The sequence below is a fragment of the Callionymus lyra genome, chromosome 6 (genome assembly GCF_982586985.1).
Source record: "Callionymus lyra chromosome 6, fCalLyr1.hap1.1, whole genome shotgun sequence".
NCBI lineage: Eukaryota > Metazoa > Chordata > Actinopteri > Syngnathiformes > Callionymidae > Callionymus > Callionymus lyra.
In genome coordinates, this window is record NC_141823.1 from 7,264,016 (window position 1) to 7,286,531 (window position 22,516).

Genomic DNA, 22,516 nt, shown 5'->3' on the forward strand with positions numbered 1-22,516 from the left:
TCTCATAGGTTCTCTCATAGGTTCTCTCATGGGTTCTCTCATGGGTTCTCTCATGGGTTCTCTCATAGGTTCTCTCACAGGTTCTCTCATGGGTTCTCTCATGGGTTCTCTCATAGGTTCTCTCATAGGTTCTCTCATGGGTTCTCTCATGGGTTCTCTCATGGGTTCTCTCATAGGTTCTCTCATAGGTTCTCTCACGGGTTCTCTCATGGGTTCTCTCATGGGTTCTCTCATGGGTTTTCTCATGGGTTCTCTCATGGGTTCTCTCACGGGTTCTCTCATGAGTCCTACACAGATCTTTATGGACCAAATGACTGCCATGAACTGCTCTGTGGCCAAAATGATTTTTCCATTTTGGCTTATTCGTCCGAAATGGACGAAAAGGCCGTAACGGTCGTGTGTTCACTACTTCCTTATAATGAGCTACAAAAGCATGAATTTCTCTCTACTAGTTTCAAGGAAGGTTTTAAACTGAATTAAATCAGTATTAAAGTGATAGTTTTTTCTACATGTCGACTAATTATTGTCAGAGTAATCTGTTCCTTTTTAGAGTTTTAGACAAGAGTGTTTGTTCATTTTAATGTAGCGACTGGAGCTCAGTTGTCTTCGTGTTCAAAAACATCCAAATACCTCTATATTGTAAGTGCTTGCGATATTTACTCTCTTTTTGTGTTGCATGTTGACCTTTTTGACTTCTGCTACAAACAATCTTGAAATGAGTTGTTTAAGCTTTTCCGAAAAAGGACGAGCAGTTCGGAGGTATTTGGACGTTTTTAAGTGTCTCTTTTTGGGACAACTGAGCTCCAGTTGCTACATTAAAATGAACAAACATTTTTGTCTATAACTCTTAAAAGGAACAGATTACTCTGAAAATAATCCCAACCCTTAGTCGAGAAGAAATGAGCCCAATTTGAATCTTGACTAACCCTTGAAGCCTCTTAAAGGAAGTCCTCCAACGTTCTTGTCCTTCTTTCAGCTCTCAGTGGCTTCTGGGTAATTTTTCCGAATCTGTTCCAATAAGATGAAAAATGGCGCCAACCCCCAAGATAGGTACAATAGAAATCTAAATGATCTTTGCATTTAAAAAATATATATTTTTTATGGATTTTAATCTCATAAAAATACCCGGGGAACTCTGGGTACTTCAGATAGTATGGCTACATTTTATTCAGATTGGACAGATGGTTCTTTTGCCCCCTTGTGGCCCGTTTCTCTGGCCCTGATGGACGTGTCCTTCACACTAAACCTCCACTGACAGCTCAGGGATCTTCGTGATCGTATTGAAGACATTCCGTGGAGTAGTTGTTGAGGCTGCGAGACGCTAGGATCAGACGTCAAACGGGCAGAAAGATGGCAGCAGCAGTGTGAGATTATAATCTGACTCAGCTTCTTCTGCTGATGGAACGATCACACGTGGAACCTCCGAGTTCTCCGTGTCGTCCAATCAGGGATGAGGAACGATCGGCCTCACTTCGAGGTGCAGACGAATGATCTCGGACACACCTCATGGTTCATCTCCCACGATCCAGAAGGACAGACCATCAGACGTTGGACCTGGTCTGAGTGATGGAACATCGATGAAGGACTCGCCTGGCGGTGAGTCAGAGCTGCTGGCGTCGAGTCAGAGCCGCGGCTCAGAACCACTAATGAAATTAAGCTGCGACTTCAGACTCGGAGCTACTTTGTGTGTCGGATGCATTATTGAAGCGGTTTGTTCTCCCGTGGATCTCGTGCAGGACCAGGACTTTGCTAAAATGGGAATGTGGTGTTCAGAGATATTTAACCGTCACGTTCTTCATTAAATGATGACTCGTTAACATTTCATTACGTTAGACTGAGTCTGGATTAGAAGTCCTGAGATTCAAGGTCGTGCACGACAGCTTTGATTTCAGCGGTTTGTCGTGAAGAAACATCTAATGATTCTTGACCACAAAACTTCAGAAGTTCCAACAAGGCTTCAGTAGGATTTAAGTAGGAAGTGACAAAATGGCGAATACAAGATGAAGTTATTTTTCTCTGCATCAGGAGCTCCGTCATTCAGGAGAGACTCGGAGTTGCTCAGACAGTTTAAGGGGGCTCGGGGACCTTTTTGAGGACGGCTCCTGGACGCCTGCGCCCCAAGGGGTGGTATAGCCACGTCTAATTGGGAGGAGAACTTGGGGCAGACCCAGAACCCTTGGAAATCTCGCACTTACACTTAATATTTTAAGTACACAAGTGCGTCTACATTGAGCAGTGTGCGAAAATGTCTCGAGAAAACACAAATGTTACCACAAAACAACACATCAACTATAAGAACAGAATGAAACACAACTTAATAATTTGTTTCAATTGGTAATTCAAGTAAAAGTTTAATAATAGTTTACGTACTAACTAGTACGCATATTCTCGACAGATAGTATTGCTGTGTCTCGCTTACTTCTCTTAGTATACTAGAAGTTAGTATGCATCAGGATAGTGTACATACTAACTAGTACGCAAATTCTCCACAGATAGTATGTCTCATATCCAACTCTGCTGCTACACACTAACAGGAAATGAAGCTTCTTCTACTACTACTATTTAACGATGGTTTCAACAAGCTGTTTAAACACTATCGCCACCTGCTGGCAGAACATTTTGCAAGTTTGGAAGAAGAAATAAAGAAAAAATATGAGAATCGAAATAATGGCGAGATATTTAAGCTGTTATCAGCAGCGAAGACGTGTCATCCTCGTACTGCTGCTGAAAATGCACCTGTAAGTATATGTATATATGTAAGAGAGCTTCTTCTCTTACTACTATTTAACGATGAACAACAATCTGTAGGAACACTATCGCCACCTGCTGGCAGCACGTTAACGTTACTAAGGTGCAGCCGTTTAGTGTAGAAAGTGGAATGGATCACTACATTTCGCATAGTAAGAATTGAGACGCACTTATGCACTAAAAATACTAATTTTAAGTACGCAAGTATGTGATTTGAGACACCGCTTAGGGCTCTTTGCACTGGCTGCTGCCCCCGTGACCTGACCTTGAACGATGTCAACTAGAGCTCAAACCCCCGGGAGTCGCAGCAACAGTGGCTGCGATATGACTCAGTGCAGTGACTCACATCGGAAAGCGTTCGTTTGAGTCCAGAGCGTGAAGAGACTGCAAACGTCTTCACTCACATTATTCTTGAAGACATTGTTGTTCGGCTCGAGGGCGACACTCACGAGAGAAGAACGATCTCTATTTCAACCACTGAGACAAATCGTTGCTCGTCCATTGATCTCTGAGACTGATGAGAAGGTCACTGACTTCCGCCTCACCTGCACTCTCTTCTTCACCGCCTTTGATCTCCGTCCATTACTGGGAAGATTTATAGTAAATCTAACACTTTTCACTTCCTTTCCTCCTCCATCTTTCCCTAATGTCTTTTTATTCCTGTCTTCTCCAACATATCATCAGCAACATCAGGAGTAGAAGGTTTAGAACATGTTCATTAAATAAATGGTTCACAGTCAACGTTAAACATGGAACTTTCACGTCTAATTGAATCTCTGGTCAAGACCACAACCTTGTTGAAGCTGCAGAGCAACACAGTGAGCAGACGAGACACATTAACTACACAACGAAGCAACATGATCGTTTCCTATTGAAGATGTTGAAGGAAGTAAGAAATCTCAGCAAAACAATTGACCTCCAAATCACAATTCTACTTTTTTGGACATTTGAGTAATGTGTATTTTATTTTTAATTATCTTTTTATTTTTATTTAACATTTAAAACATTGAAACTTTAATTTTATTTATTTTTTGAAAATTTTCTTTAAGCATTTCATAATTTTTTCATTCATTTATATATCCAAAGGTTGATTTATTTTTTTAATTGAATTATTTTGTTTAGTAATTTGTATATGGAATGGTCAAATTTTATTTACTTCATTATTTTATTTAAAACGCAAAATGTGCATTTTTTTTACTTTACGCGTAGAGTTTGGTATTCTCAGTCCGAATATTCAAAAATCGAATTTGAAAATGGAGTAGTTTTTTTTTCTTTAAATTCAATATAAAATGTTGGCACAAAAGAACCTCCTTGCAAGACTAATCCAATTGAGCACTGAGAGCAACTTTTCAATGTAGAAATATTTCATTATTTTCTTCCAAAAATTATGAAATGCTTTGAAATTATTTTATTTTTATTGAAAGAAATGCAAAGTTTCAATGAAAACCCAAAATGACTTCCAGAGCTTCCACACACCTAGCATAGCAGGCTAAACATGGCAAAAAAGGGTCTATTGAAATACAAAATTGTATATGTGACATGAAACTGGGGTGTGATTTGTTTCCGACTCGCAAAGTGTCTTTGAATGCAACGTGATTGTTTCTCTTAAAGGTCGCTCACATGTTTCAAACATTCTCTCCAAGACGCAGTAAGTTCCTCATCATGACTATGTTTTTAACTCATTACTTTATAAAGTTGCTCTGAAATCTGGGCGAACAAAAGGTTACGAGAGTCTATTATGACGTAAAATTGGCTTCACTCCTTCTCCAGCCAGCTGTAATCCTCCCTTCGAGGTGGAGACTTCCGGGGTTGATGACACGCGGTGACACACCTTGATGTTTGACCAATAGATGGACCCCCCCCCCCACACACCCTCGACACACAGATGTTGCTCCATCATTTTAAACTGTTGCGACAAACAAGAGTGGAGAGGAAACACCAGTCACTCTTTCATCTGCTGCTGTGAAGGTTTTCTCTGCGTCTGCTGTCACGTCTCACTGAAGAACAGCAGCTGATGCTTCCTTTGTGCTGCCATCTCTGATGCTGCACCAACAAGAGCGCCAACAAGTGTCCGAGTGAGGCGGTGCAACAGAACTACACACCCGTCAAAGTGATTTTATCAAAAATGTATCGACACAAGCGTCGAAGAGAAGATTGTAGTTAACGGCCCGAGCTAGCATTAGCGAGCTAGCATTAGCGAGCCAATTAGAACCTGAAAACAACCGTTAGACTATAGAACTCACACATGTATAGAACACTGGCTTAAGACAGAACCAAGACAAGCGTCCAGTTTTCAACAGAACTAGAAAAAGGTACATTAAATCACTGCACTTGCAAATTTCAGGACCGATCCCGGCAGTAAAACATCAGGATAACTATATAAAAAAAACACTTTTATCAAGATACATCCTTGTCTTGATTCAGACTGGTACAAAAAAATGTTTGTTTATTTGAACAGAAGATAAACTTCAACACAACCACAGAATTGAGTACTTATTACCACACTAACCTTACTTATTATATCAAAATAATATCATTTAAAACAATTAAAATAAAACAGCTGTGATTGGTTGGCTGGGCGGCAAAGCATCACAGGAGCTATTCAGGGTTTTTTTTTACAGAGAGGGTTGTTCAGAGGGATGATGCCTCATAGACAATGTTGTGTTTGCAAGTTTCAATAATGTATAAATTCATGAAAATACTACAATTGACTAAAATAACTTCACGTTCAACAATAATTTGTTTTCAGAACGTAACCCCCGCAATAAAGCATTCAATTCTTGGATGGTTTAACCGACATCAATGGTAGCATGTGTGTACAACTTGTTCAACTTAATCCATCTTTAATATATATAAAGTATAAATATACAAGAAACAAATGAGTTGTACTGGTGTTTTGTCTAAAGGTGTGTTTAAATGTTGTTTGCTGGGATGTATAAAAATACTGTAAATAAATATTAGTTGGACTAGTTTAACAGGAACACTCATTAAATAGTCACTATAAATCCTAATAAAAGAACATTATCACTGCATCAATATATCAATTCAACGTCAGCATGTTCAGTTGTGATGATGAATGTGAGTATTTTTTTTTCACTCAACATGATTCAGTTTAAAAAAAAACTGCAGTTTTATGTAGTGCGATCAAATATCAACGAAAAACGTTAAATCTGTTAGTGTTTATAGGATAAATGCAAGGTTACACACCAGTAACTACTGTCCAGGTCCTCACTATCAAACTGAATCACTGAGGGTGCGCAGTGAACGCACCACGGTCCAGACGGGATGACCACTGCAGGTGTGTCATCCCACAAACACACACACACACACTAAGAAACCAGGACATGTAAGACCAGGTGTCTTCAACGCCAGTCTGGTTCCGAGAGACCCCCCTGGTTCCGTCCAGACCCCCCCCCCACTGCCCTCCAGAAGGTGACTGACCTGGATGGTGCAGGTGTACTCCGAGTCGTCCAGCAGCCTGACGGTGCAGTTGCATTCGCGGTCCAGACTCCTGATGCTGCTGCTCATCAGGCGGCTCAGCATCTTCTGTTCGGGATGCAGCTCGTGGACCACAAGTTCACCTTCAGGCTCGACGTCCCCGCTCGGTGCGCAGACCCCCGCTCAGCGTCCGAGCCTCGCGGCGGAGATGCTGCATCTTCACTGACTTCACGTGAATTCCTCTGCTCGTGCGCGCGCGTGCGTGTGTGTGTGTGTGTGTCCTGGTCCGGTTAAACTGCCCCCCCCCCACCCAACCCCCCTCCTCACCACGCCTCCTCCTCCTCCTCCTCCCGCCGTCTGCGTGTGCGCGTCATGCGGTGCGCGTGAGTGGAGGTCTGCAGACTGACAGACCACCGTTTCTCAAAAGTCTCACGTCGTGACCGGAGCCTCGTGCTGGGAATAATAATGGAGGTGTCAGGTGTGGAGCCACATGTTTAAGTGGGTCTTTAAAGGAAGACTGTTGTGTATTTTTTAATACAACACAATAGTGTTGGACGTGTTTGTGACCTGGACTACAAATATGGCAGATGGTTCCGAGCATCTCCAATGACTATCAAATATCAAAGTAACACAGGTGTTGGTAATTCATGTACTTGAGGGGCCACAATATATACAAGGGTTTTTCTAAAGGGGCCTCAAACCAAACGGAAGAAAAGAATAAAATAATGGCCTTAATAAGTAGAAGGGAAATAAGGAAAATGTGATAATTATAGTTAGATTTTTACCATTTAATAGTATGTTATTTGACATTATATTTTTATTTAGATGATGAGAAAAATGCCTAATGTGTGTTAATGTCATTTAAACGTATTTTATTTCTTTTATTTTGAAGGACATTAATACTGGGAAGAGGAAATGAAGCCTTAAAAACAACGAACTTTGACGTTAATATTTATTGAAGGACTAATAAACACTGACGATAAACAAAAGAATAAACGTATTTATAAAAAATATGCTGCAATGAATACATTTTATTTTTTAACGTTATTATCACGAACTTTTGTGCCTCAAGTAACAATAAAGTACGCAATGTAGTTAAAAAATGTATAACTTTTCTTCTTGTCCTAACTCTCGGTTGTTTAAGCCGAAAACATGGCTTAAACAACCCAGCCAAAGCTGGAGTGGTCATATGGCCCCATTGCATTATGGGATTTAGATACCCCTGTTAGTAGTTACAACGGGAGTGTGTTGGAGACGGCGGTTCAATGCATTTCCATCTCATAGAATACAGAGAGATCTCTTGACTCTCGATCCACAATAAAGAATTGGCACAGAATTGGAAGGAAAACAACAAAACACAATGTTTGTAACATTTTTTAATAACACTGTTCTTACATTGAGGGTTGCAAGAAACATACTGAATATTAAATATTATCTCGTTTTTCTTTAACCCGAGGATGTCGCACTACAGTCAAACAAGTTTTATATTTTTCCAAACTGTCTTTACAAGGGAACGACAAATTCCCATCAACTTCAGTTTGACTCTTATTGTAAGTCTCTGTAAACTTGTTTTTACAAATAACCATTATTTAATTACTGACTATAATCTCTGTTCCTTGTTCTTATATTATTCACTGACATCTTTATACGTTTTCACAATAAACGTTTTAATTATTTTTAATGTCTCTTCATTGAGTCTACACGAGCATAGTGTTGCTAAATAAAATCCAATATTAAATCAATTTAAAAATCGTTTTTATGTTCATAATGTTCTGTTTTGTTATGCTGACATCTTGTGGACATTAGCGGAAGTGACGCCATCTTTCATACCACGTGCCATCGTTTGTCCGCCGCTGATTGGTCGAGGCGGCGGATGACGCGTGTGTTTGGTAACGTTGAGCGTGAATGTTACCAAACGCTGAAGCTTCCGTCGACGCTCAGAGCTGCAGACACAAAACCTACTGAAGCCACTCACAGGTAACTTTAAAAGCTTCTTTTACTTATTAGTTTGTTTATTAAAAATCTCATGTATCCTTTTGTTCGTTCTTAATAATCGCAGTTTTTGACTTCGAGACGAAGCAGCTTCACCATTGTTGGTTTTACACTCGTTTATTTAACATTTAATGTGAATTAACGTATAAATACGGTAAAAACTGTGATAGGTTTTACTTGGAAAACATCCTTTACTTTTCCACGCATTGTTTCATAGAATATAATTTAAATATCAGTGCAGCAAGTTTATGAAACAGTTTATTTAACTTCATTCAACACGTGTGTAGTATTTCTAGTTTAAACTCTTTGTATGAAGGAAGTTTAGTTTCTTTACTATTCAAGAAAATATTGTTTCAGTCAAAACATTTTTTTAATTTGATAAAAACCGTATTTATTATACATTTCTTTTTCGATTGAGCCATATTATGAATTATTTAATTATTTTTTAAAGAAGCTTCGATTTGCTCTTTTGATTCAAATGTTTTTTTAATAGAATTTTCTTTTATTGAAAATAAATTTCTTCGATCAAAGGAACTTAAAAAATAAATATACTGTAATAAAATTTTGTAATTGATGGAAGAATATTTTTTTGCGTGAATTAAAAAACGTGCAGGACTACTGTAGTATTGCCATGGTAACCACAGATACGTGAAATCATTAAACATCACAATATTTAATTAAACATTAATTTAATTGAAAATGTGTTGTTATTCCGAACATTTAATTTTTAATGTTTTAAGTAATTTTATTTAAACACTTTTCTATTTAAAAGTCCTTTAAGAAACATCTTAAGACGTTTCTATTTGTTCAGGCTTTTCCTTGAATTTCTCAAACTCCTGTGTTGTTCTCAGTATTATCTTGATCTTTAAAGTATGTACTTTTTTGAGTATTGTTTTGATTTTTTAAGCGCTTTGTGACCCTGGTCTCGAAAAGCGCTATATAAATAAATATTACCTACTTACTACTTACTTACTTTTTTTAAAAGCCCTTTAAATTAAATATACAAATGTTTGTTGATCAAACTTTCAGCCAATCATGCATTATTGGAATAAAAATATGAATCTCTATGTGTTAAAAAAAACAACTAACGTTTTTAGAAAATGTTCGATTTTTTAAATTCAATTATTAATTTAAAAAAAATCAAATCTTTTCATTTACAAATTATTTTATTTAATTATTCAATAAAGACAAATTCCACCTTCTGATAAACAAATACGTTATTGAAAAAAATTCATTACACAAAAAAGAAATTTGAGATGTTAAATTATTCTATTCTAATGACACAATATATTTCCATTAAAATGTGGAATAATCATTTTCCATTTAATATAAGAGTTTATAACTAAAAAAGTACAACTAATCTGAGATCAGACGACAATAAATGATCTTCAGTTGAACCAGGAAGTGACATCATCACTCCCGACAGAACAAGATGGCGCACACGTCGATCCACTGGTTCCGAAAAGGCCTGAGGCTCCACGACAACCCGGCGCTGATGGCCGCCCTGAGGGACAGCGTGAAGATCTACCCTCTGTTCATCGTGGATCCTCAGCTGCACAACAAGACTCGCGTGGGCATCAACCGCTGGAGGTTCCTGGTCGGGACGCTGGCGGCTCTGGACAGAAGTCTCCGGAAACTCAACTCCAGGTAAAAACCGTGGTGAAGATCCTCGAGTGTGTTTGCGTCACGTGACTGTTGTGCTTGAGGTTGTTCGTCCTGAGAGGGAAACCAGAAGAAGTGTTTGCTGAACTCTTCAGCCGCTGGGAAGTGACCCGACTCACCTACGAGTACGACTCCGAGCCCCACAGTCTGACCCGAGACCAGGCGGTCACGGCGCTGGCTGAGGAACGTGGAGTCGAGGTTCTTTACAAAGTCTCGCACACGCTCTACAACCTGGACAGGTAACTTCTTACGTCACATTATGGCGGACAACTGTGAAGTGCGATTACTGCCACCGGTTTGAGCGAGTGTGTCTTGGTTGTGTTACACTCAAAATCACTCTGCTGCGCTCAACCACTCATACACGTGCATCCAACATGGCATACACGCGCACTCTAGCCATCATACACCTGCTCAACTTCACTGCTGCGCTCAACATAGATAGATAGATAAATAAAACTTAAATGCAAATTATTTAATTGAGGTAAAAAGGAAATATTTTTTAAATTTATTTTTACACATAGAGTAAGATATTCTAATTCAAATACTTTTTTTTTCTAAATTCTAAGTTAGTTAGTAAGTATTATTTATTTATATAGCGCTTTTCCAGACCAGGGTCACAAAGCGCTTAAACAATCAAAACAATATTCAATAAAGTATATACTTTAAAGGTCAAGATAAAACTGATAACAACACAGGAGTTCCAGAAAATCAAGGAAAAGCCTGATTTGTAGTCTAAATATGTTGTAATAGTGTCTATGATTGCCTGAAAGTTTGATAGTAGCTCGGTACTCTTTTGGTAATGTCTGGTGTCAATATTATCTCAACATTCCTATAATACTTTTTTTTGTTTTGTTTTTATACATTTTGTTATTCATGAACCTATACATTTAGAATAAAAATCTCTATAAATGATTGAATTAAGTTATTAAAATATATATATATATATATATATATATATAGAAAGCTTCTTTGAAACAAACAATAATGAAAAAAAACATTTTTTTCTAATTGTTAAATGAATTATTCTGACACTGAAATACTTCTACATACTCCAGCCTGAAGTAAAGACTCTGGTTTCCTCCCACAGGATCATTGAAGAAAACAACGGTAAAGCTCCGCTGACCTACAAGAAGATGCAGGCGATCGTGAAAGACATGGGTTCCCCGAAAAAACCCATCCCTGCTCCGACCATGGAGAACATGAAAGGTACTTGAATCATCTAAAGTATTTCAACCTCTTTAAACATAGCTTACTTATTAAAAAACCTCACTGATCACATTTAAATGAAAAAAAAGAAAAGTAATAATTTTATATATAACACTAGGAGTGTATATTGTCAAGAATCTTTTAATACGATGCGTATCACGATACAGGGTCAACGATACTATATATTGTGATACTGTAGTGAAAAGTAGATATGTGTATTATTGTCGAGTACTTGACTCTGGTGTTGCAGTATTTACAGACCACATGACTCTTGACGAAGTCGTAACTGCTTTCTTTTGTTTTCAAACCAAAATATGTCCAAACATCAGCTTTAAAAACTGCTGGAGTCACTGTATCCTCTCGTCCTCAGTCACTGCTATGATCTCACAGGGATTTCATATCAGGCCTAATGACTGCTGCCCTCTAGTTACAGGAAGTTTAATTGCAACACAAAAAGAAACGTCGATGTTTGACCCTGTGAATATTTGCATGTTAATCGTCAACAAAAACATAATTGAATTATTTGATTTTTTTTTACAAACTTTAATTAACATTAACCATAGAATTATTCTGATAACAATAAAATAAAACATTTGAAAGCCACAAAAATATCAATATATACATTTAAAAGATTAAAAAAAAGAATAATCTGTACGCTTCTGTTGAGTATCAATGTTGTGAAAACGATTATTGCGATACATCCTTGTATTTATATGTTCTTATAAGTGGTCTTAAGTTCTACTCGAGGAATATTCCTGCACTTTGAGGGTCAGATGAAGTTAAACCAACATCCAACAAAAAAAGTATTTGTTAAAATAATGTCCTGAAAGTGTAGATGGTTCAGTAAATGAAGCAGGAGAAGGTTCTGGACCAAGTTTCTCTGGTGTCTCAGACGTGAAGACGCCTCTGGAAGAAAACCAGGAGTTCAAGATCCCGGCGCTGGACGAGCTGGATCACGACGACCTGTCCGACCTTCAGGAGGAGAAGTTCCCCGGAGGAGAAGAAGAAGCTCTGAGGCGTCTGGACGAACACATGAAGCGCTCGGACTGGATCTGCAGCTTCGAGAAGCCCCAGACGTCGCCCAACTCTCTGAGCCCCAGCACCACCGTCCTGAGCCCCTACGTCACCTTCGGATGCTTGTCTGCTCGGACCTTCTGGTGGAGGCTGACGGACGTCTACAGAGGGGTGAGTCCACGAGACCTTTGGTGTGTTCGCTCACCACACAGTTGAAGAGATAAAATACAAACTCACTCACTTTTATGAAGATTCATCTGTTTGTTTGTTTCAAAAAATAAGAATTTCACAAAAATATATTTTCAGTAAAAAAAACATTTTTGGTTATTACGAAAAAATTATTTAGATGAACTTTTACTATTAAAATAGTTTTGTTTAATTTTTAGTTTGGAACATATTTTAGGTAGAATTTTCAGTCGAAAAAACTTTTCTTTGATCAAAAACCTTTTTCATTTTTCATTTTTATTGAAGTGAAAAAAGCCTGAAATTATTATATATATATTTTTTTTATTTACAAGTTTTGAAGTTGTTGTTTTTTCTATTTAAGAGAAAATATTTTAAAGTCTTCTTTATTTTTATTGAAGTAAAAAGAGTTTTTTAGTCTTTTATTTTTATTGAAGTAAAACGCGTGCAAGTCAATTTTTATTATTAAAAAGTTTTGAAGTTTTTTTTATTAATCTAAGCCAAAGATGTTTGAAAGTATTTTTTTTAAGTAAAAAAATATCATTTTTATTTTATTATTTAAATAATAAAAATATATATTTTTATTTTTAAATCAAGTTTTAAGGTATTTTATTTGTATTTAATGGAAAAGTACTGAAGTTGTTATTATTAATGATAATTTTGACCCAAATATCTCACGGATGGCGGAGCCTTCCCCACTTGTCAGACACGTTTGAGTGACAGGCTACAAATAAATTTTGATTTGAATCGACTTTTAAAAATGAACTAATAAAGAAACGAATCTGCCTTCATTATCGACGATCACGTGTCTCATTGTGAAAGAAACATCAGGGAAAGTTGCTTCATTACTTGGAAACGAGTTGAACTGAAAAGTGTTTTTGACTATTGGTTTAAAAATGCAGCTCAGCGTTTTGAAGAACACCTACCCCACCTTTAACCAGAGTTCAGTTCATTAGTCAGTATTTAAAGTACATTTATTTATTTAATATTGTTGTTACATTGGGATCGATGTTGTTTAATAATTTTGAGTCATATGACAAGAAAAGTATTTGTAAAAGTACTAGAATGAAATGAACTGTATTGATCTGAGGAACAAATGTTCTGCAGAAGAAACACTCGGAGCCTCCGGTGTCTCTTCACGGTCAGTTGCTCTGGAGAGAATTCTTCTACACGGCCAGTCTAGGGATTCCTAACTTCAACAAGATGGAGGGAAACCACGTCTGCACCCAGGTGGACTGGGACGATAACCCGGAGTTCCTGACCGCGTGGAGAACGGTGATTCACTTTTTTTTCTTTAGTTTTTTTACTATTCAAAAAAATGATTGTTTCAGTCAAAACTTTTTATTTTTATTTGATATAATAACTTAACTTTTTTTTATTATGCATTTCTTTTGGATCGAGTCATATTATTAAATAATTATTTAATATATTTTTTAAAGAAGCTTCGAATTGCTCTTTTGCTCTTTTTTTGTAGAATTCTTTTTTCTTCTTTTTTTTTAAACATTTTCCTTTGATTTAAGACAAATCAAAGGAAACATTTAAAAACATTTTTGTATCAACTTTCTGTATTTGATTTAAGCACTTTTTATACAATTTTTTTTTTTGATTAAAACATCTTTTCTCATGAAACATTTTTTGAAGCAATTTTTATTTTTGATTTTAGTGTTTATTTTGCCTTTTGTTTCATTGAAAATATTTTAAGCAACTTTTTTGACGGAAATAATTTTTATAGAACTTTCCTTTATTAAAATATTTTGGTAGAATTTTTTTAAATTATTTATATTGAAGCAACTTTTTTATTGAAGCAATATTTTAGCAACAAAATATATTTGTTTTTGATTTAAATAGTGCTTTACATGTAATTATTTATTTTATTTAATAATAAAAAGACTAAAAGACTTCATACATTCATGGCATTGTTTCTTGTCAAAGCTCATTAAAAAATACTTAAAACATTTTCCCCGTCTTCAAAGTTGATGTAGAAGCTCTTATTTTGAAATTCTGAATGAAAACTTCTTGGTGTGAAATCACTGTTGATGTCACTGTTGAAGTCATTGTAGCTTCAAATGATTTTCTGCTCATAACTCCTTCATGGTCCTCCAGGCTCGCACCGGGTTCCCCTTCATCAACGCCATCATGACTCAGCTGCGACAGGAAGGATGGATCCATCATCTGGCCCGTCACGCCGTGGCTTGTTTCCTCACCCGGGGCGACCTGTGGATCAACTGGGAGGAGGGTCAGAAGGTCGGTGACCTCCCTCCACCTCTGCTGGTGCGTCTGCTTCACCGAGACTCTCCTGCAGGTGTTCGAGGAGCTGCTCCTGGACGGGGACTGGGCCCTGAACGCCGGCAACTGGCAGTGGCTCTCGGCCAGCACCTTCTTCCACCAGTACTTCCGGGTCTACTCCCCGGTCGCCTTCGGCAAGAAGACGGACAAGAACGGAGACTTCATCAAGTGAGTCACAGAAGATCCACGTGAAGTTGAATATTACCAAATGAGTTTTGTCTTGAAAACCCAGTAGAAATGAGGTCAGTCATTAGGTAGAGGTAGAATGATACTGTACAAGGATATATGTGTAGTATTGTCGAGTACTTGATTCTGGTGTTATGACACTGTAGTAACGAGGATATATGTGTAGTATTGTCGAGTACTTGACTCTGGTGTTGTAGTATTTACAGACCACATGACTGTCGACGAAGTCGTAACTGATTTCATTTGTTTTCAAACCAAAATATGAACAAACATGAGCTTCAAAGCTGCTGGAGTCACTGTATCCTCTCATCCTCAGTCATCGTCAGGATCTCACGGGATTTCATTGTTCCTAGGACGTAATGACTGCTGCCATCTAGCGGTCGGACGATACATTTCAACACAAAACTCAACAAATATAAATAAGAAAAAACTAAGACGAATATAAAATCATATAAAATATCATTTTGAAAGCCAAGAAATATTTCTATTTTTTACAATAATTTATTTTTGTATTTTCTGATCAATAACGTGCAATTGAATATCGATACTGTATCGTTTTAAAAATGTGTTATATAGCAATATTTTCAATACTTTCTTGCACTTTTATTTTAGTCATGACTACAGAAAAACACTATGATCAAAATAATATATGATTTGATGGACAAAAAAATTGTCAACTTTTTATTAAAAACAACAACAACAACACAGTGCTGTTATATAAAGAATATATAGAAAGAATTAGAATTTTTTTGTTGGATATTTACTCGAGGCTTGATGTCTTACTAGGAGGAGACCTTGGGTCTGACCCAGGACATGTTATAGAGACTATATCTGTTGACCTTGTAACTAATATTTCATGGTAAAAGCGTTTTTTCTTACTTAATTTACTGATTATTAACATCCATTTTATTATTAAAGATGAATTTGACTTCCTTCTTCAACAGGAAGTACCTTCCCGTCCTGAAGAAGTTCCCGCCTCAGTACATCTACGAGCCGTGGAAGTCTCCTCTCAGCGTCCAGACGGCGGCGGGATGTTTGATCGGTCGAGATTATCCTCGACCTCTGGTGGAGCACGAGGTCATCAGCAAGAAGAACATCCAGAGGATGAAGGCGGCGTACGCCCGGAGGTCCTCGGACGGCGCCGGCGCGTCGCCCGACAAGAAACAAGGTACGACTCGTCGTGTTTATTTACACGTTTAACTGTAACATTTAACGTTGTTTGTTTTGGTTGCAGGCGTGAAGCGTAAATCTGTGTCTGTCGTCGAAATGCTGAAGAAGAAAAAATCTAAATAAAAAATTATGTATATTTTTGATAGTTTGATGTTGTTGTAAATCTTTTATAAATGTTTTTTTTTTTTTTACATTAAAGCATTTTAAAATAACAATGTCACATGTGTTTATTTTATATATTCTTATTTTTAAAGAAACGTGGAAGTTTGAGACGCAATAATTATTTAATTAATTTTAAATTAAGTAATAATAAAGTGGAAAGAAAGCTTTACTTTTTTTTAAATCAGAATTATGAATTTTTAAAACAAATAATGAATAATCGGTTTGAAATCTATTCTTTTCCCCATTTATTATTTTATCGAATAATAAAAGTTGCATCATTGAAAAAAAAAAATTAAAATACACTTATAAATAAAAAAAAAAGACTACTTTCTTATTGAAGGAACTTATTTTTAGATTGAACAGTAAAGAAAATCTTCACAGATCAGTCACGCTGCATATTTTAAATCAATATCATGCATCACCGCCAGGTGGCGACGACGACCTATTTTAAAGCGACTTTTGAATCATCGGCTATTGAAGTTCGAGCGCGTGACCGTATGAACGTCTCACTGCACAAAGTGCACGAGGTTCATTTGGTTTGTATTCGTCCAAGTTTTAGATCCAATTTTCATTTTTCTCCAAAGTTAAAGACGGAGCTGGTCATTGTTGGATTTAATAAATAAAACACAATTAGATTATATACACAAATAAAAGAAAACATAATTATTCATCATTAAATCAAATACTATAATTGGCAATAAATCATATTATTATCATACAGCAGTTGTTTCCGTTCATTTACTTTTATTAATATTAATCTATTTAATTTGAAACTATTTTTATCATTTGAATAATATCAGGTCAGAATGTGCCCAACAGGGGGCAGTAGTGTACAGAACCTCCTCACGCGATCGACACAAAGAAGAGTTGAGCTTGAGCACTCTACACAGAAGTGACACATTCTGCAAATGATTACTGGATCCAGATGGTTTAAAAAAAATGTTTCTATGAAATCTTAGTGAATCATCTGTTCTCTGTGGTTCAGCCCCTCACAAGAAACTGTGTGTACTAATGTATACACAACATGAAGTGTATGTGTTAATGTTTGTAAATACTATGCTAGTGAAGTTATTACATTTATTACAGAAGTATTTTTGTTCTGCGGCTTAAACACTTCTAAAGACCAAAACTAACAACATTATTTCAAAATGAATATTTATACTACGTGCGTGTTGTTAACAATAAAAACGTTATTGTTGTCCTGAGGTGAGTTGAGGTTAAAAAAAAACATGTTTAAAGAGTAAAATCATATCGACTTGTTGAGTTGTCGTCACTACAGGTTTTAATGTTGTGTGTCGATGTTTAAGAGTCAAGACGACACTGGAGTTACATAAGAGTTTAAACAAGAGGAAACTTAGTGCATGAGTTTTTGTGTTGCTATTTATAATTTTGTGTGTGTGTGTGTGTGTGTGTGTGTGTGTGTGTGTGTGTGTGTCACAGCTGTCGGTGCTTCCTCTGAGCTGACTGTTGTGCGAGCGAGCGTGCAGAATGTCTGGAGGATGATGTCATAACCAGGACGGGTCTGATGAGCTCAGTTTCCACAGAGACGTGTCAAACATCATAACAGACCAGGGTGGGGGGGTCTCTGGGGGGTTCATGCTGGGCACCCCCCACTGACAGACCCCCCCCACCGACATACCCCCGAGCCACTGTGGAAAGTCTCAAATCCTGCTTTAATTCCTCGTTCAAGTCCCACAAACGTCGGAATATGTTTTAGTCATTACGGCATCAGCGTCACTTTCATGAACCTGATCCTGAATCTAAACCGGTCTCCCAGTGTTCCCCCGGTCCTCGTCCGGTCCTCGTCCGGTCCTCGTCTGTTCCCGACGACACGTCGACACGCCAGGAATCTTGGACCCGAGTCCTGGAGTGGATCAGGATGAGGCGAGTCCCACAGCTGGTGCTGCAAGTTTAATCCACTGATGTTGAACGTGAGAGAGAAAACATTCTGTGCTTTTATACCAACAAGTTTAAATATATACATGTACCAACAAGTTTAAATATATACATGTACCTGCAGTATAAGTATATAGATGTACCTGCAGTATAAGTATATAGATGTACCTATAGTATAAATATATAGATGTACCTACAAGTATAAATATATAGATGTACCTACAAGTATAAATATATAGATGTACCTACAAGTATAAATATATAGATGTACCTGCAGTATAAATATATAGATGTACCTGCAAGTATAAATATATAGATGTACCTACAAGTATAAATATATAGATGTACCTGCAGTATAAATATATAGATGTACCTACAAGTATAAATATATAGATGTACCTACAAGTATAAATATATAGATGTACCTGCAGTATAAGTATATAGATGTACCTACAAGTATAAATATATAGATGTACCTACAAGTATAAATATATAGATGTACCTGCAGTATAAATATATAGATGTACCTACAAGTATAAATATATAGATGTACCTGCAGTATAAATATATAGATGTACCTACAAGTATAAATATATAGATGTACCTACAAGTATAAATATATAGATGTACCTGCAGTATAAGTATATAGATGTACCTGCAGTATAAATATATAGATGTACCTACAAGTATAAATATATAGATGTACCTACAAGTATAAATATATAGATGTACCTGCACTATAAATATATAGATGTACCTACAAGTATAAATATATAGATGTACCTACAAGTATAAATACATACATGTACCTTCAGTATAAGTATATTGATGTACCTGCAGTATAAATACATACATGTACCTTCAGTATAAGTATATAAATGTACCTGCAGTATAAATACATACATTTACCTTCAGTATAAGTATATAAATGTACCTGCAGTATAAATAAATACATGTACCTTCAGTATAAGTATATAGATGTACCTGCAGTATAAATACATACATGTACCTTCAGTATAAGTATATAAATGTACCTGCAGTATAAATACATACATGTACCTTCAGTATAAGTATATAAATGTACCTGCAGTATAAATACATACATTTACCTTCAGTATAAGTATATAAATGTACCTGCAGTATAAATAAATACATGTACCTTCAGTATAAGTATATAGATGTACCTGCAGTATAAATACATACATGTACCTTCAGTATAAGTATATAGATGTACCTGCAGTATAAATACATACATGTACCTTCAGTATAAGTATATAGATGTACCTGCAGTATAAATACATACATGTACCTTCAGTATAAGTATATAGATGTACCTGCAGTATAAATATATAGATGTACCTACAAGTACAAAAAATATTATTTTGTGGTTTTTAATCTCACATGCTACATGCTTCATGCTATATGCTATATGCTATATACTATATGCTATACGCTACATGCTACTGACGTAAAAAAGTTGTTTGAAAAGAACAAACCTGTGCCAGTTTTTGGGCATTTTCTTTAACTTAATTGATCAAAAAACTGACAGTTTTCTTTCCAAATTTTGGAGATTTGAGAAAATCACATTTTTGTTCACATGGTCCATCAGGAACTGAACTTTGGTTTCATAGTTTTCAATGAAAAAATATTTTAATTAAGGTATTTAACAATGCTTTAAAAGGAGCAAAACCAAAGTTGAGGAACCGACAGACGATGTGAACTGAAAATAATATTTTAAAAATGTGATTTTCTCAAAATCTCAAAAGAAATTAAGAAAAGAAAAAAATAGTTGACAACTATAAAAAAATATATAAAAAAAAATTAATCAACCACAAGTTTCAACATTTAAAATATTGACATCAAAATGTTGTCACTGATCCAAACATCAGTGTCACAACAAACATGTCGTGAACGACGTCAGAGACTCGGGTTCGTGTCGCGTGAGTTTCAACGTCATATTTTTACGACACAAGGATGTTTGTTGAAGGTTCGTCTCCGTCTGGAGCAGCTTTGAGGTCAAAAATATCTTCAGACACGAGCGACAGTCAAACGACTCCCTTGATGTTTCCACGTCCTTTGATGTCAGAACACGCGACAAACATGCCAGAGCAGCGGCTAGCTTCAAAACACACACACACACACGCACACACACACACGCACACACACACACGCACACACACACACACACACACACAACTCTACATACTTTTCATTTCAAGGTGTGTGTGTCACGATTCTGCTCTTCTGGGGACACGATGTGATGTTCACAGACATTCTGATCACAACTGTGTGAGTCTGTGTGTGTTCCTGCACAACAGTGTGAGTCTGTGTGTTCCTACACAACTGTGTGAGTTTGTGTGTGTTCCTACACAACTGTGTGAGTCTGTGTGTGTTCCTACACAACAGTGTGAGTCTGTGTGTGTTCCTACACAACTGTGTGAGTCTGTGTGTGTTCCTACACAACTGTGTGAGTCTGTGTGTGTTCCTGCACAACAGTGTGAGTCTGTGTGTGTTCCTGCACAACTGTGTGAGTCTGTGTGTTCCTACACAACAGTGTGAGTCTGTGTGTTCCTGCACAACAGTGTGAGTCTGTGTGTGTTCCTGCACAACTGTGTGAGTCTGTGTGTGTTCCTGCACAACTGTGTGAGTCCGTGTGTGTTCCTACACAACAGTGTGAGTCTGTGTGTGTTCCTACACAACAGTGTGAGTCTGTGTGTGTTCCTGCACAACAGTGTGAGTCTGTGTGTGTTCCTACACAACAGTGTGAGTCTGTGTGTGTTCCTGCACAACTGAGTGAGACCGTGTGTGTTCCTACACAACTGTGTGAGTCTGTGTGTTCCTACACAACAGTGTGAGTCTGTGTGTGTTCCTACACAACTGAGTGAGACCGTGTGTGTTCCTACACAACTGTGTGAGTCTGTGTGTGTTCCTACACAACTGTGTGAGTCTGTGTGTGTTCCTACACAACTGTGTGAGTCTGTGTGTGTTCCTACACAACTGTTTGAGTGTGTGTGTTCCTACACAACAGTGTGAGTCTGTGTGTGTTCCTACACAACTGTGTGAGTCTGTGTGTGTTCCTGCACAACAGTGTGAGTCTGTGTGTGTTCCTGCACAACAGTGTGAGTCTGTGTGTGTTCCTACACAGCAGTGTGAGTCCGTGTGTGTTCCTACACAGCAGTGTGAGTCTGTGTGTGTTCCTACACAGCAGTGTGAGTCTGTGTGTGTTCCTGCACAACAGTGTGAGTCTGTGTGTGTTCCTGCACAGCAGTGTGAGTCTGTGTGTGTTCCTACACAACTGTGAGAGTCTGTGTGTGTTCCTGCACAACAGTGTGAGTCCGTGTGTGTTCCTGCACAACAGTGTGATTCTGTGTGTGTTCCTGCACAACAGTGTGAGTCTGTGTGTGTTCCTACACAACAGTGTGAGTCTGTGTGTGTTCCTACACAGCAGTGTGAGTCCGTGTGTGTTCCTACACAACTGTGTGAACCGTGTGTCTTCCTACACAACAGTGTGAGTCTGTGTGTGTTCCTGCACAACAGTGTGAGTCTGTGTGTGTTCCTGCACAACAGTGTGAGTCCGTGTGTGTTCCTACACAGCAGCGTGAGTCTGTGTGTGTTCCTACACAGTAGTGTGAGTCTGTGTGTGTTCCTACACAACAGTGTGAGTCCGTGTGTGTTCCTACACAGCAGTGTGAGTCTGTGTGTGTTCCTGCACAACAGTGTGAGTCTGTGTGTGTTCCTGCACAACAGTGTGAGTCTGTGTGTGTTCCTACACAACAGTGTGAGTCTGTGTGTGTTCCTACACAGCAGTGTGAGTCCGTGTGTGTTCCTACACAACTGTGTGAAACCGTGTGTGTTCCTACACAACAGTGTGAGTCCGTGTGTGTTCCTGCACAACAGTGTGAGTCCGTGTGTGTTCCTACACAGCAGTGTGAGTCCGTGTGTGTTCCTACACAACAGTGTGAGTCTGTGTGTGTTCCTACACAGCAGTGTGAGTCTGTGTGTTCCTGCACAACAGTGTGAGTCTGTGTGTTTTCCTGCACAACAGTGTGAGTCTGTGTGTGTTCCTACACAACAGTGTGAGTCTGTGTGTGTTCCTACACAGCAGTGTGAGTCTGTGTGTGTTCCTACACAACAGTGTGAGTCCGTGTGTGTTCCTGCACAACAGTGTGAGTCTGTGTGTGTTCCTACACAACAGTGTGATTCTGTGTGTGTTCCTACACAACTGTGTGAAACCGTGTGTGTTCCTACACAACAGTGTGAGTCTGTGTGTGTTCCTACACAACAGTGTGAGTCTGTGTGTGTTCCTACACAGCAGTGTGTGGTCATTGTGTGTTCCTACACAACTGTGTGAAACCGTGTGTGTTCCTACACAACAGTGTGATTCTGTGTGTGTTCCTACACAACTGTGTGAAACCGTGTGTGTTCCTACACAACAGTGTGAGTCTGTGTGTGTTCCTACACAACAGTGTGAGTCTGTGTGTGTTCCTACACAGCAGTGTGTGGTCATTGTGTGTTCCTACACAACTGTGTGAAACCGTGTGTGTTCCTACACAACAGTGTGAGTCCGTGTGTG

General features: G+C 37.8%; 2 protein-coding genes across 2 annotated transcripts in view; one reads left to right on the forward strand and one right to left on the reverse strand.

The window, feature by feature from the left end:
* Positions 1–6,401, reverse strand: part of frmd5b (FERM domain containing 5b) — a 76,078-nt gene extending 69,677 nt beyond the window's left edge. Inside the window, exon 1 of the mRNA XM_087793027.1 lies at positions 6,190–6,401. Coding sequence (XP_087649153.1) covers positions 6,190–6,291 — 102 coding nt within the window. The 5' untranslated portion in view covers positions 6,292–6,401. The remainder of the gene's footprint in view (positions 1–6,189) is intronic.
* Positions 6,402–8,086: 1,685 nt separating this feature from the next.
* cry5 (cryptochrome circadian regulator 5) lies at positions 8,087–16,095 on the forward strand. The gene is made up of 10 exons (XM_087793332.1): positions 8,087–8,163; positions 9,605–9,825; positions 9,885–10,079; positions 10,928–11,046; positions 11,939–12,231; positions 13,351–13,518; positions 14,347–14,487; positions 14,546–14,697; positions 15,660–15,883; positions 15,950–16,095. The coding sequence occupies exons 2-10, from the start codon at positions 9,611–9,613 to the stop codon at positions 16,006–16,008; spliced, it is 1,566 nt and encodes a 521-aa protein (XP_087649458.1). The 5' UTR covers positions 8,087–8,163; positions 9,605–9,610; the 3' UTR covers positions 16,009–16,095.
* The last annotated feature ends 6,421 nt before the right edge of the window (positions 16,096–22,516 follow it).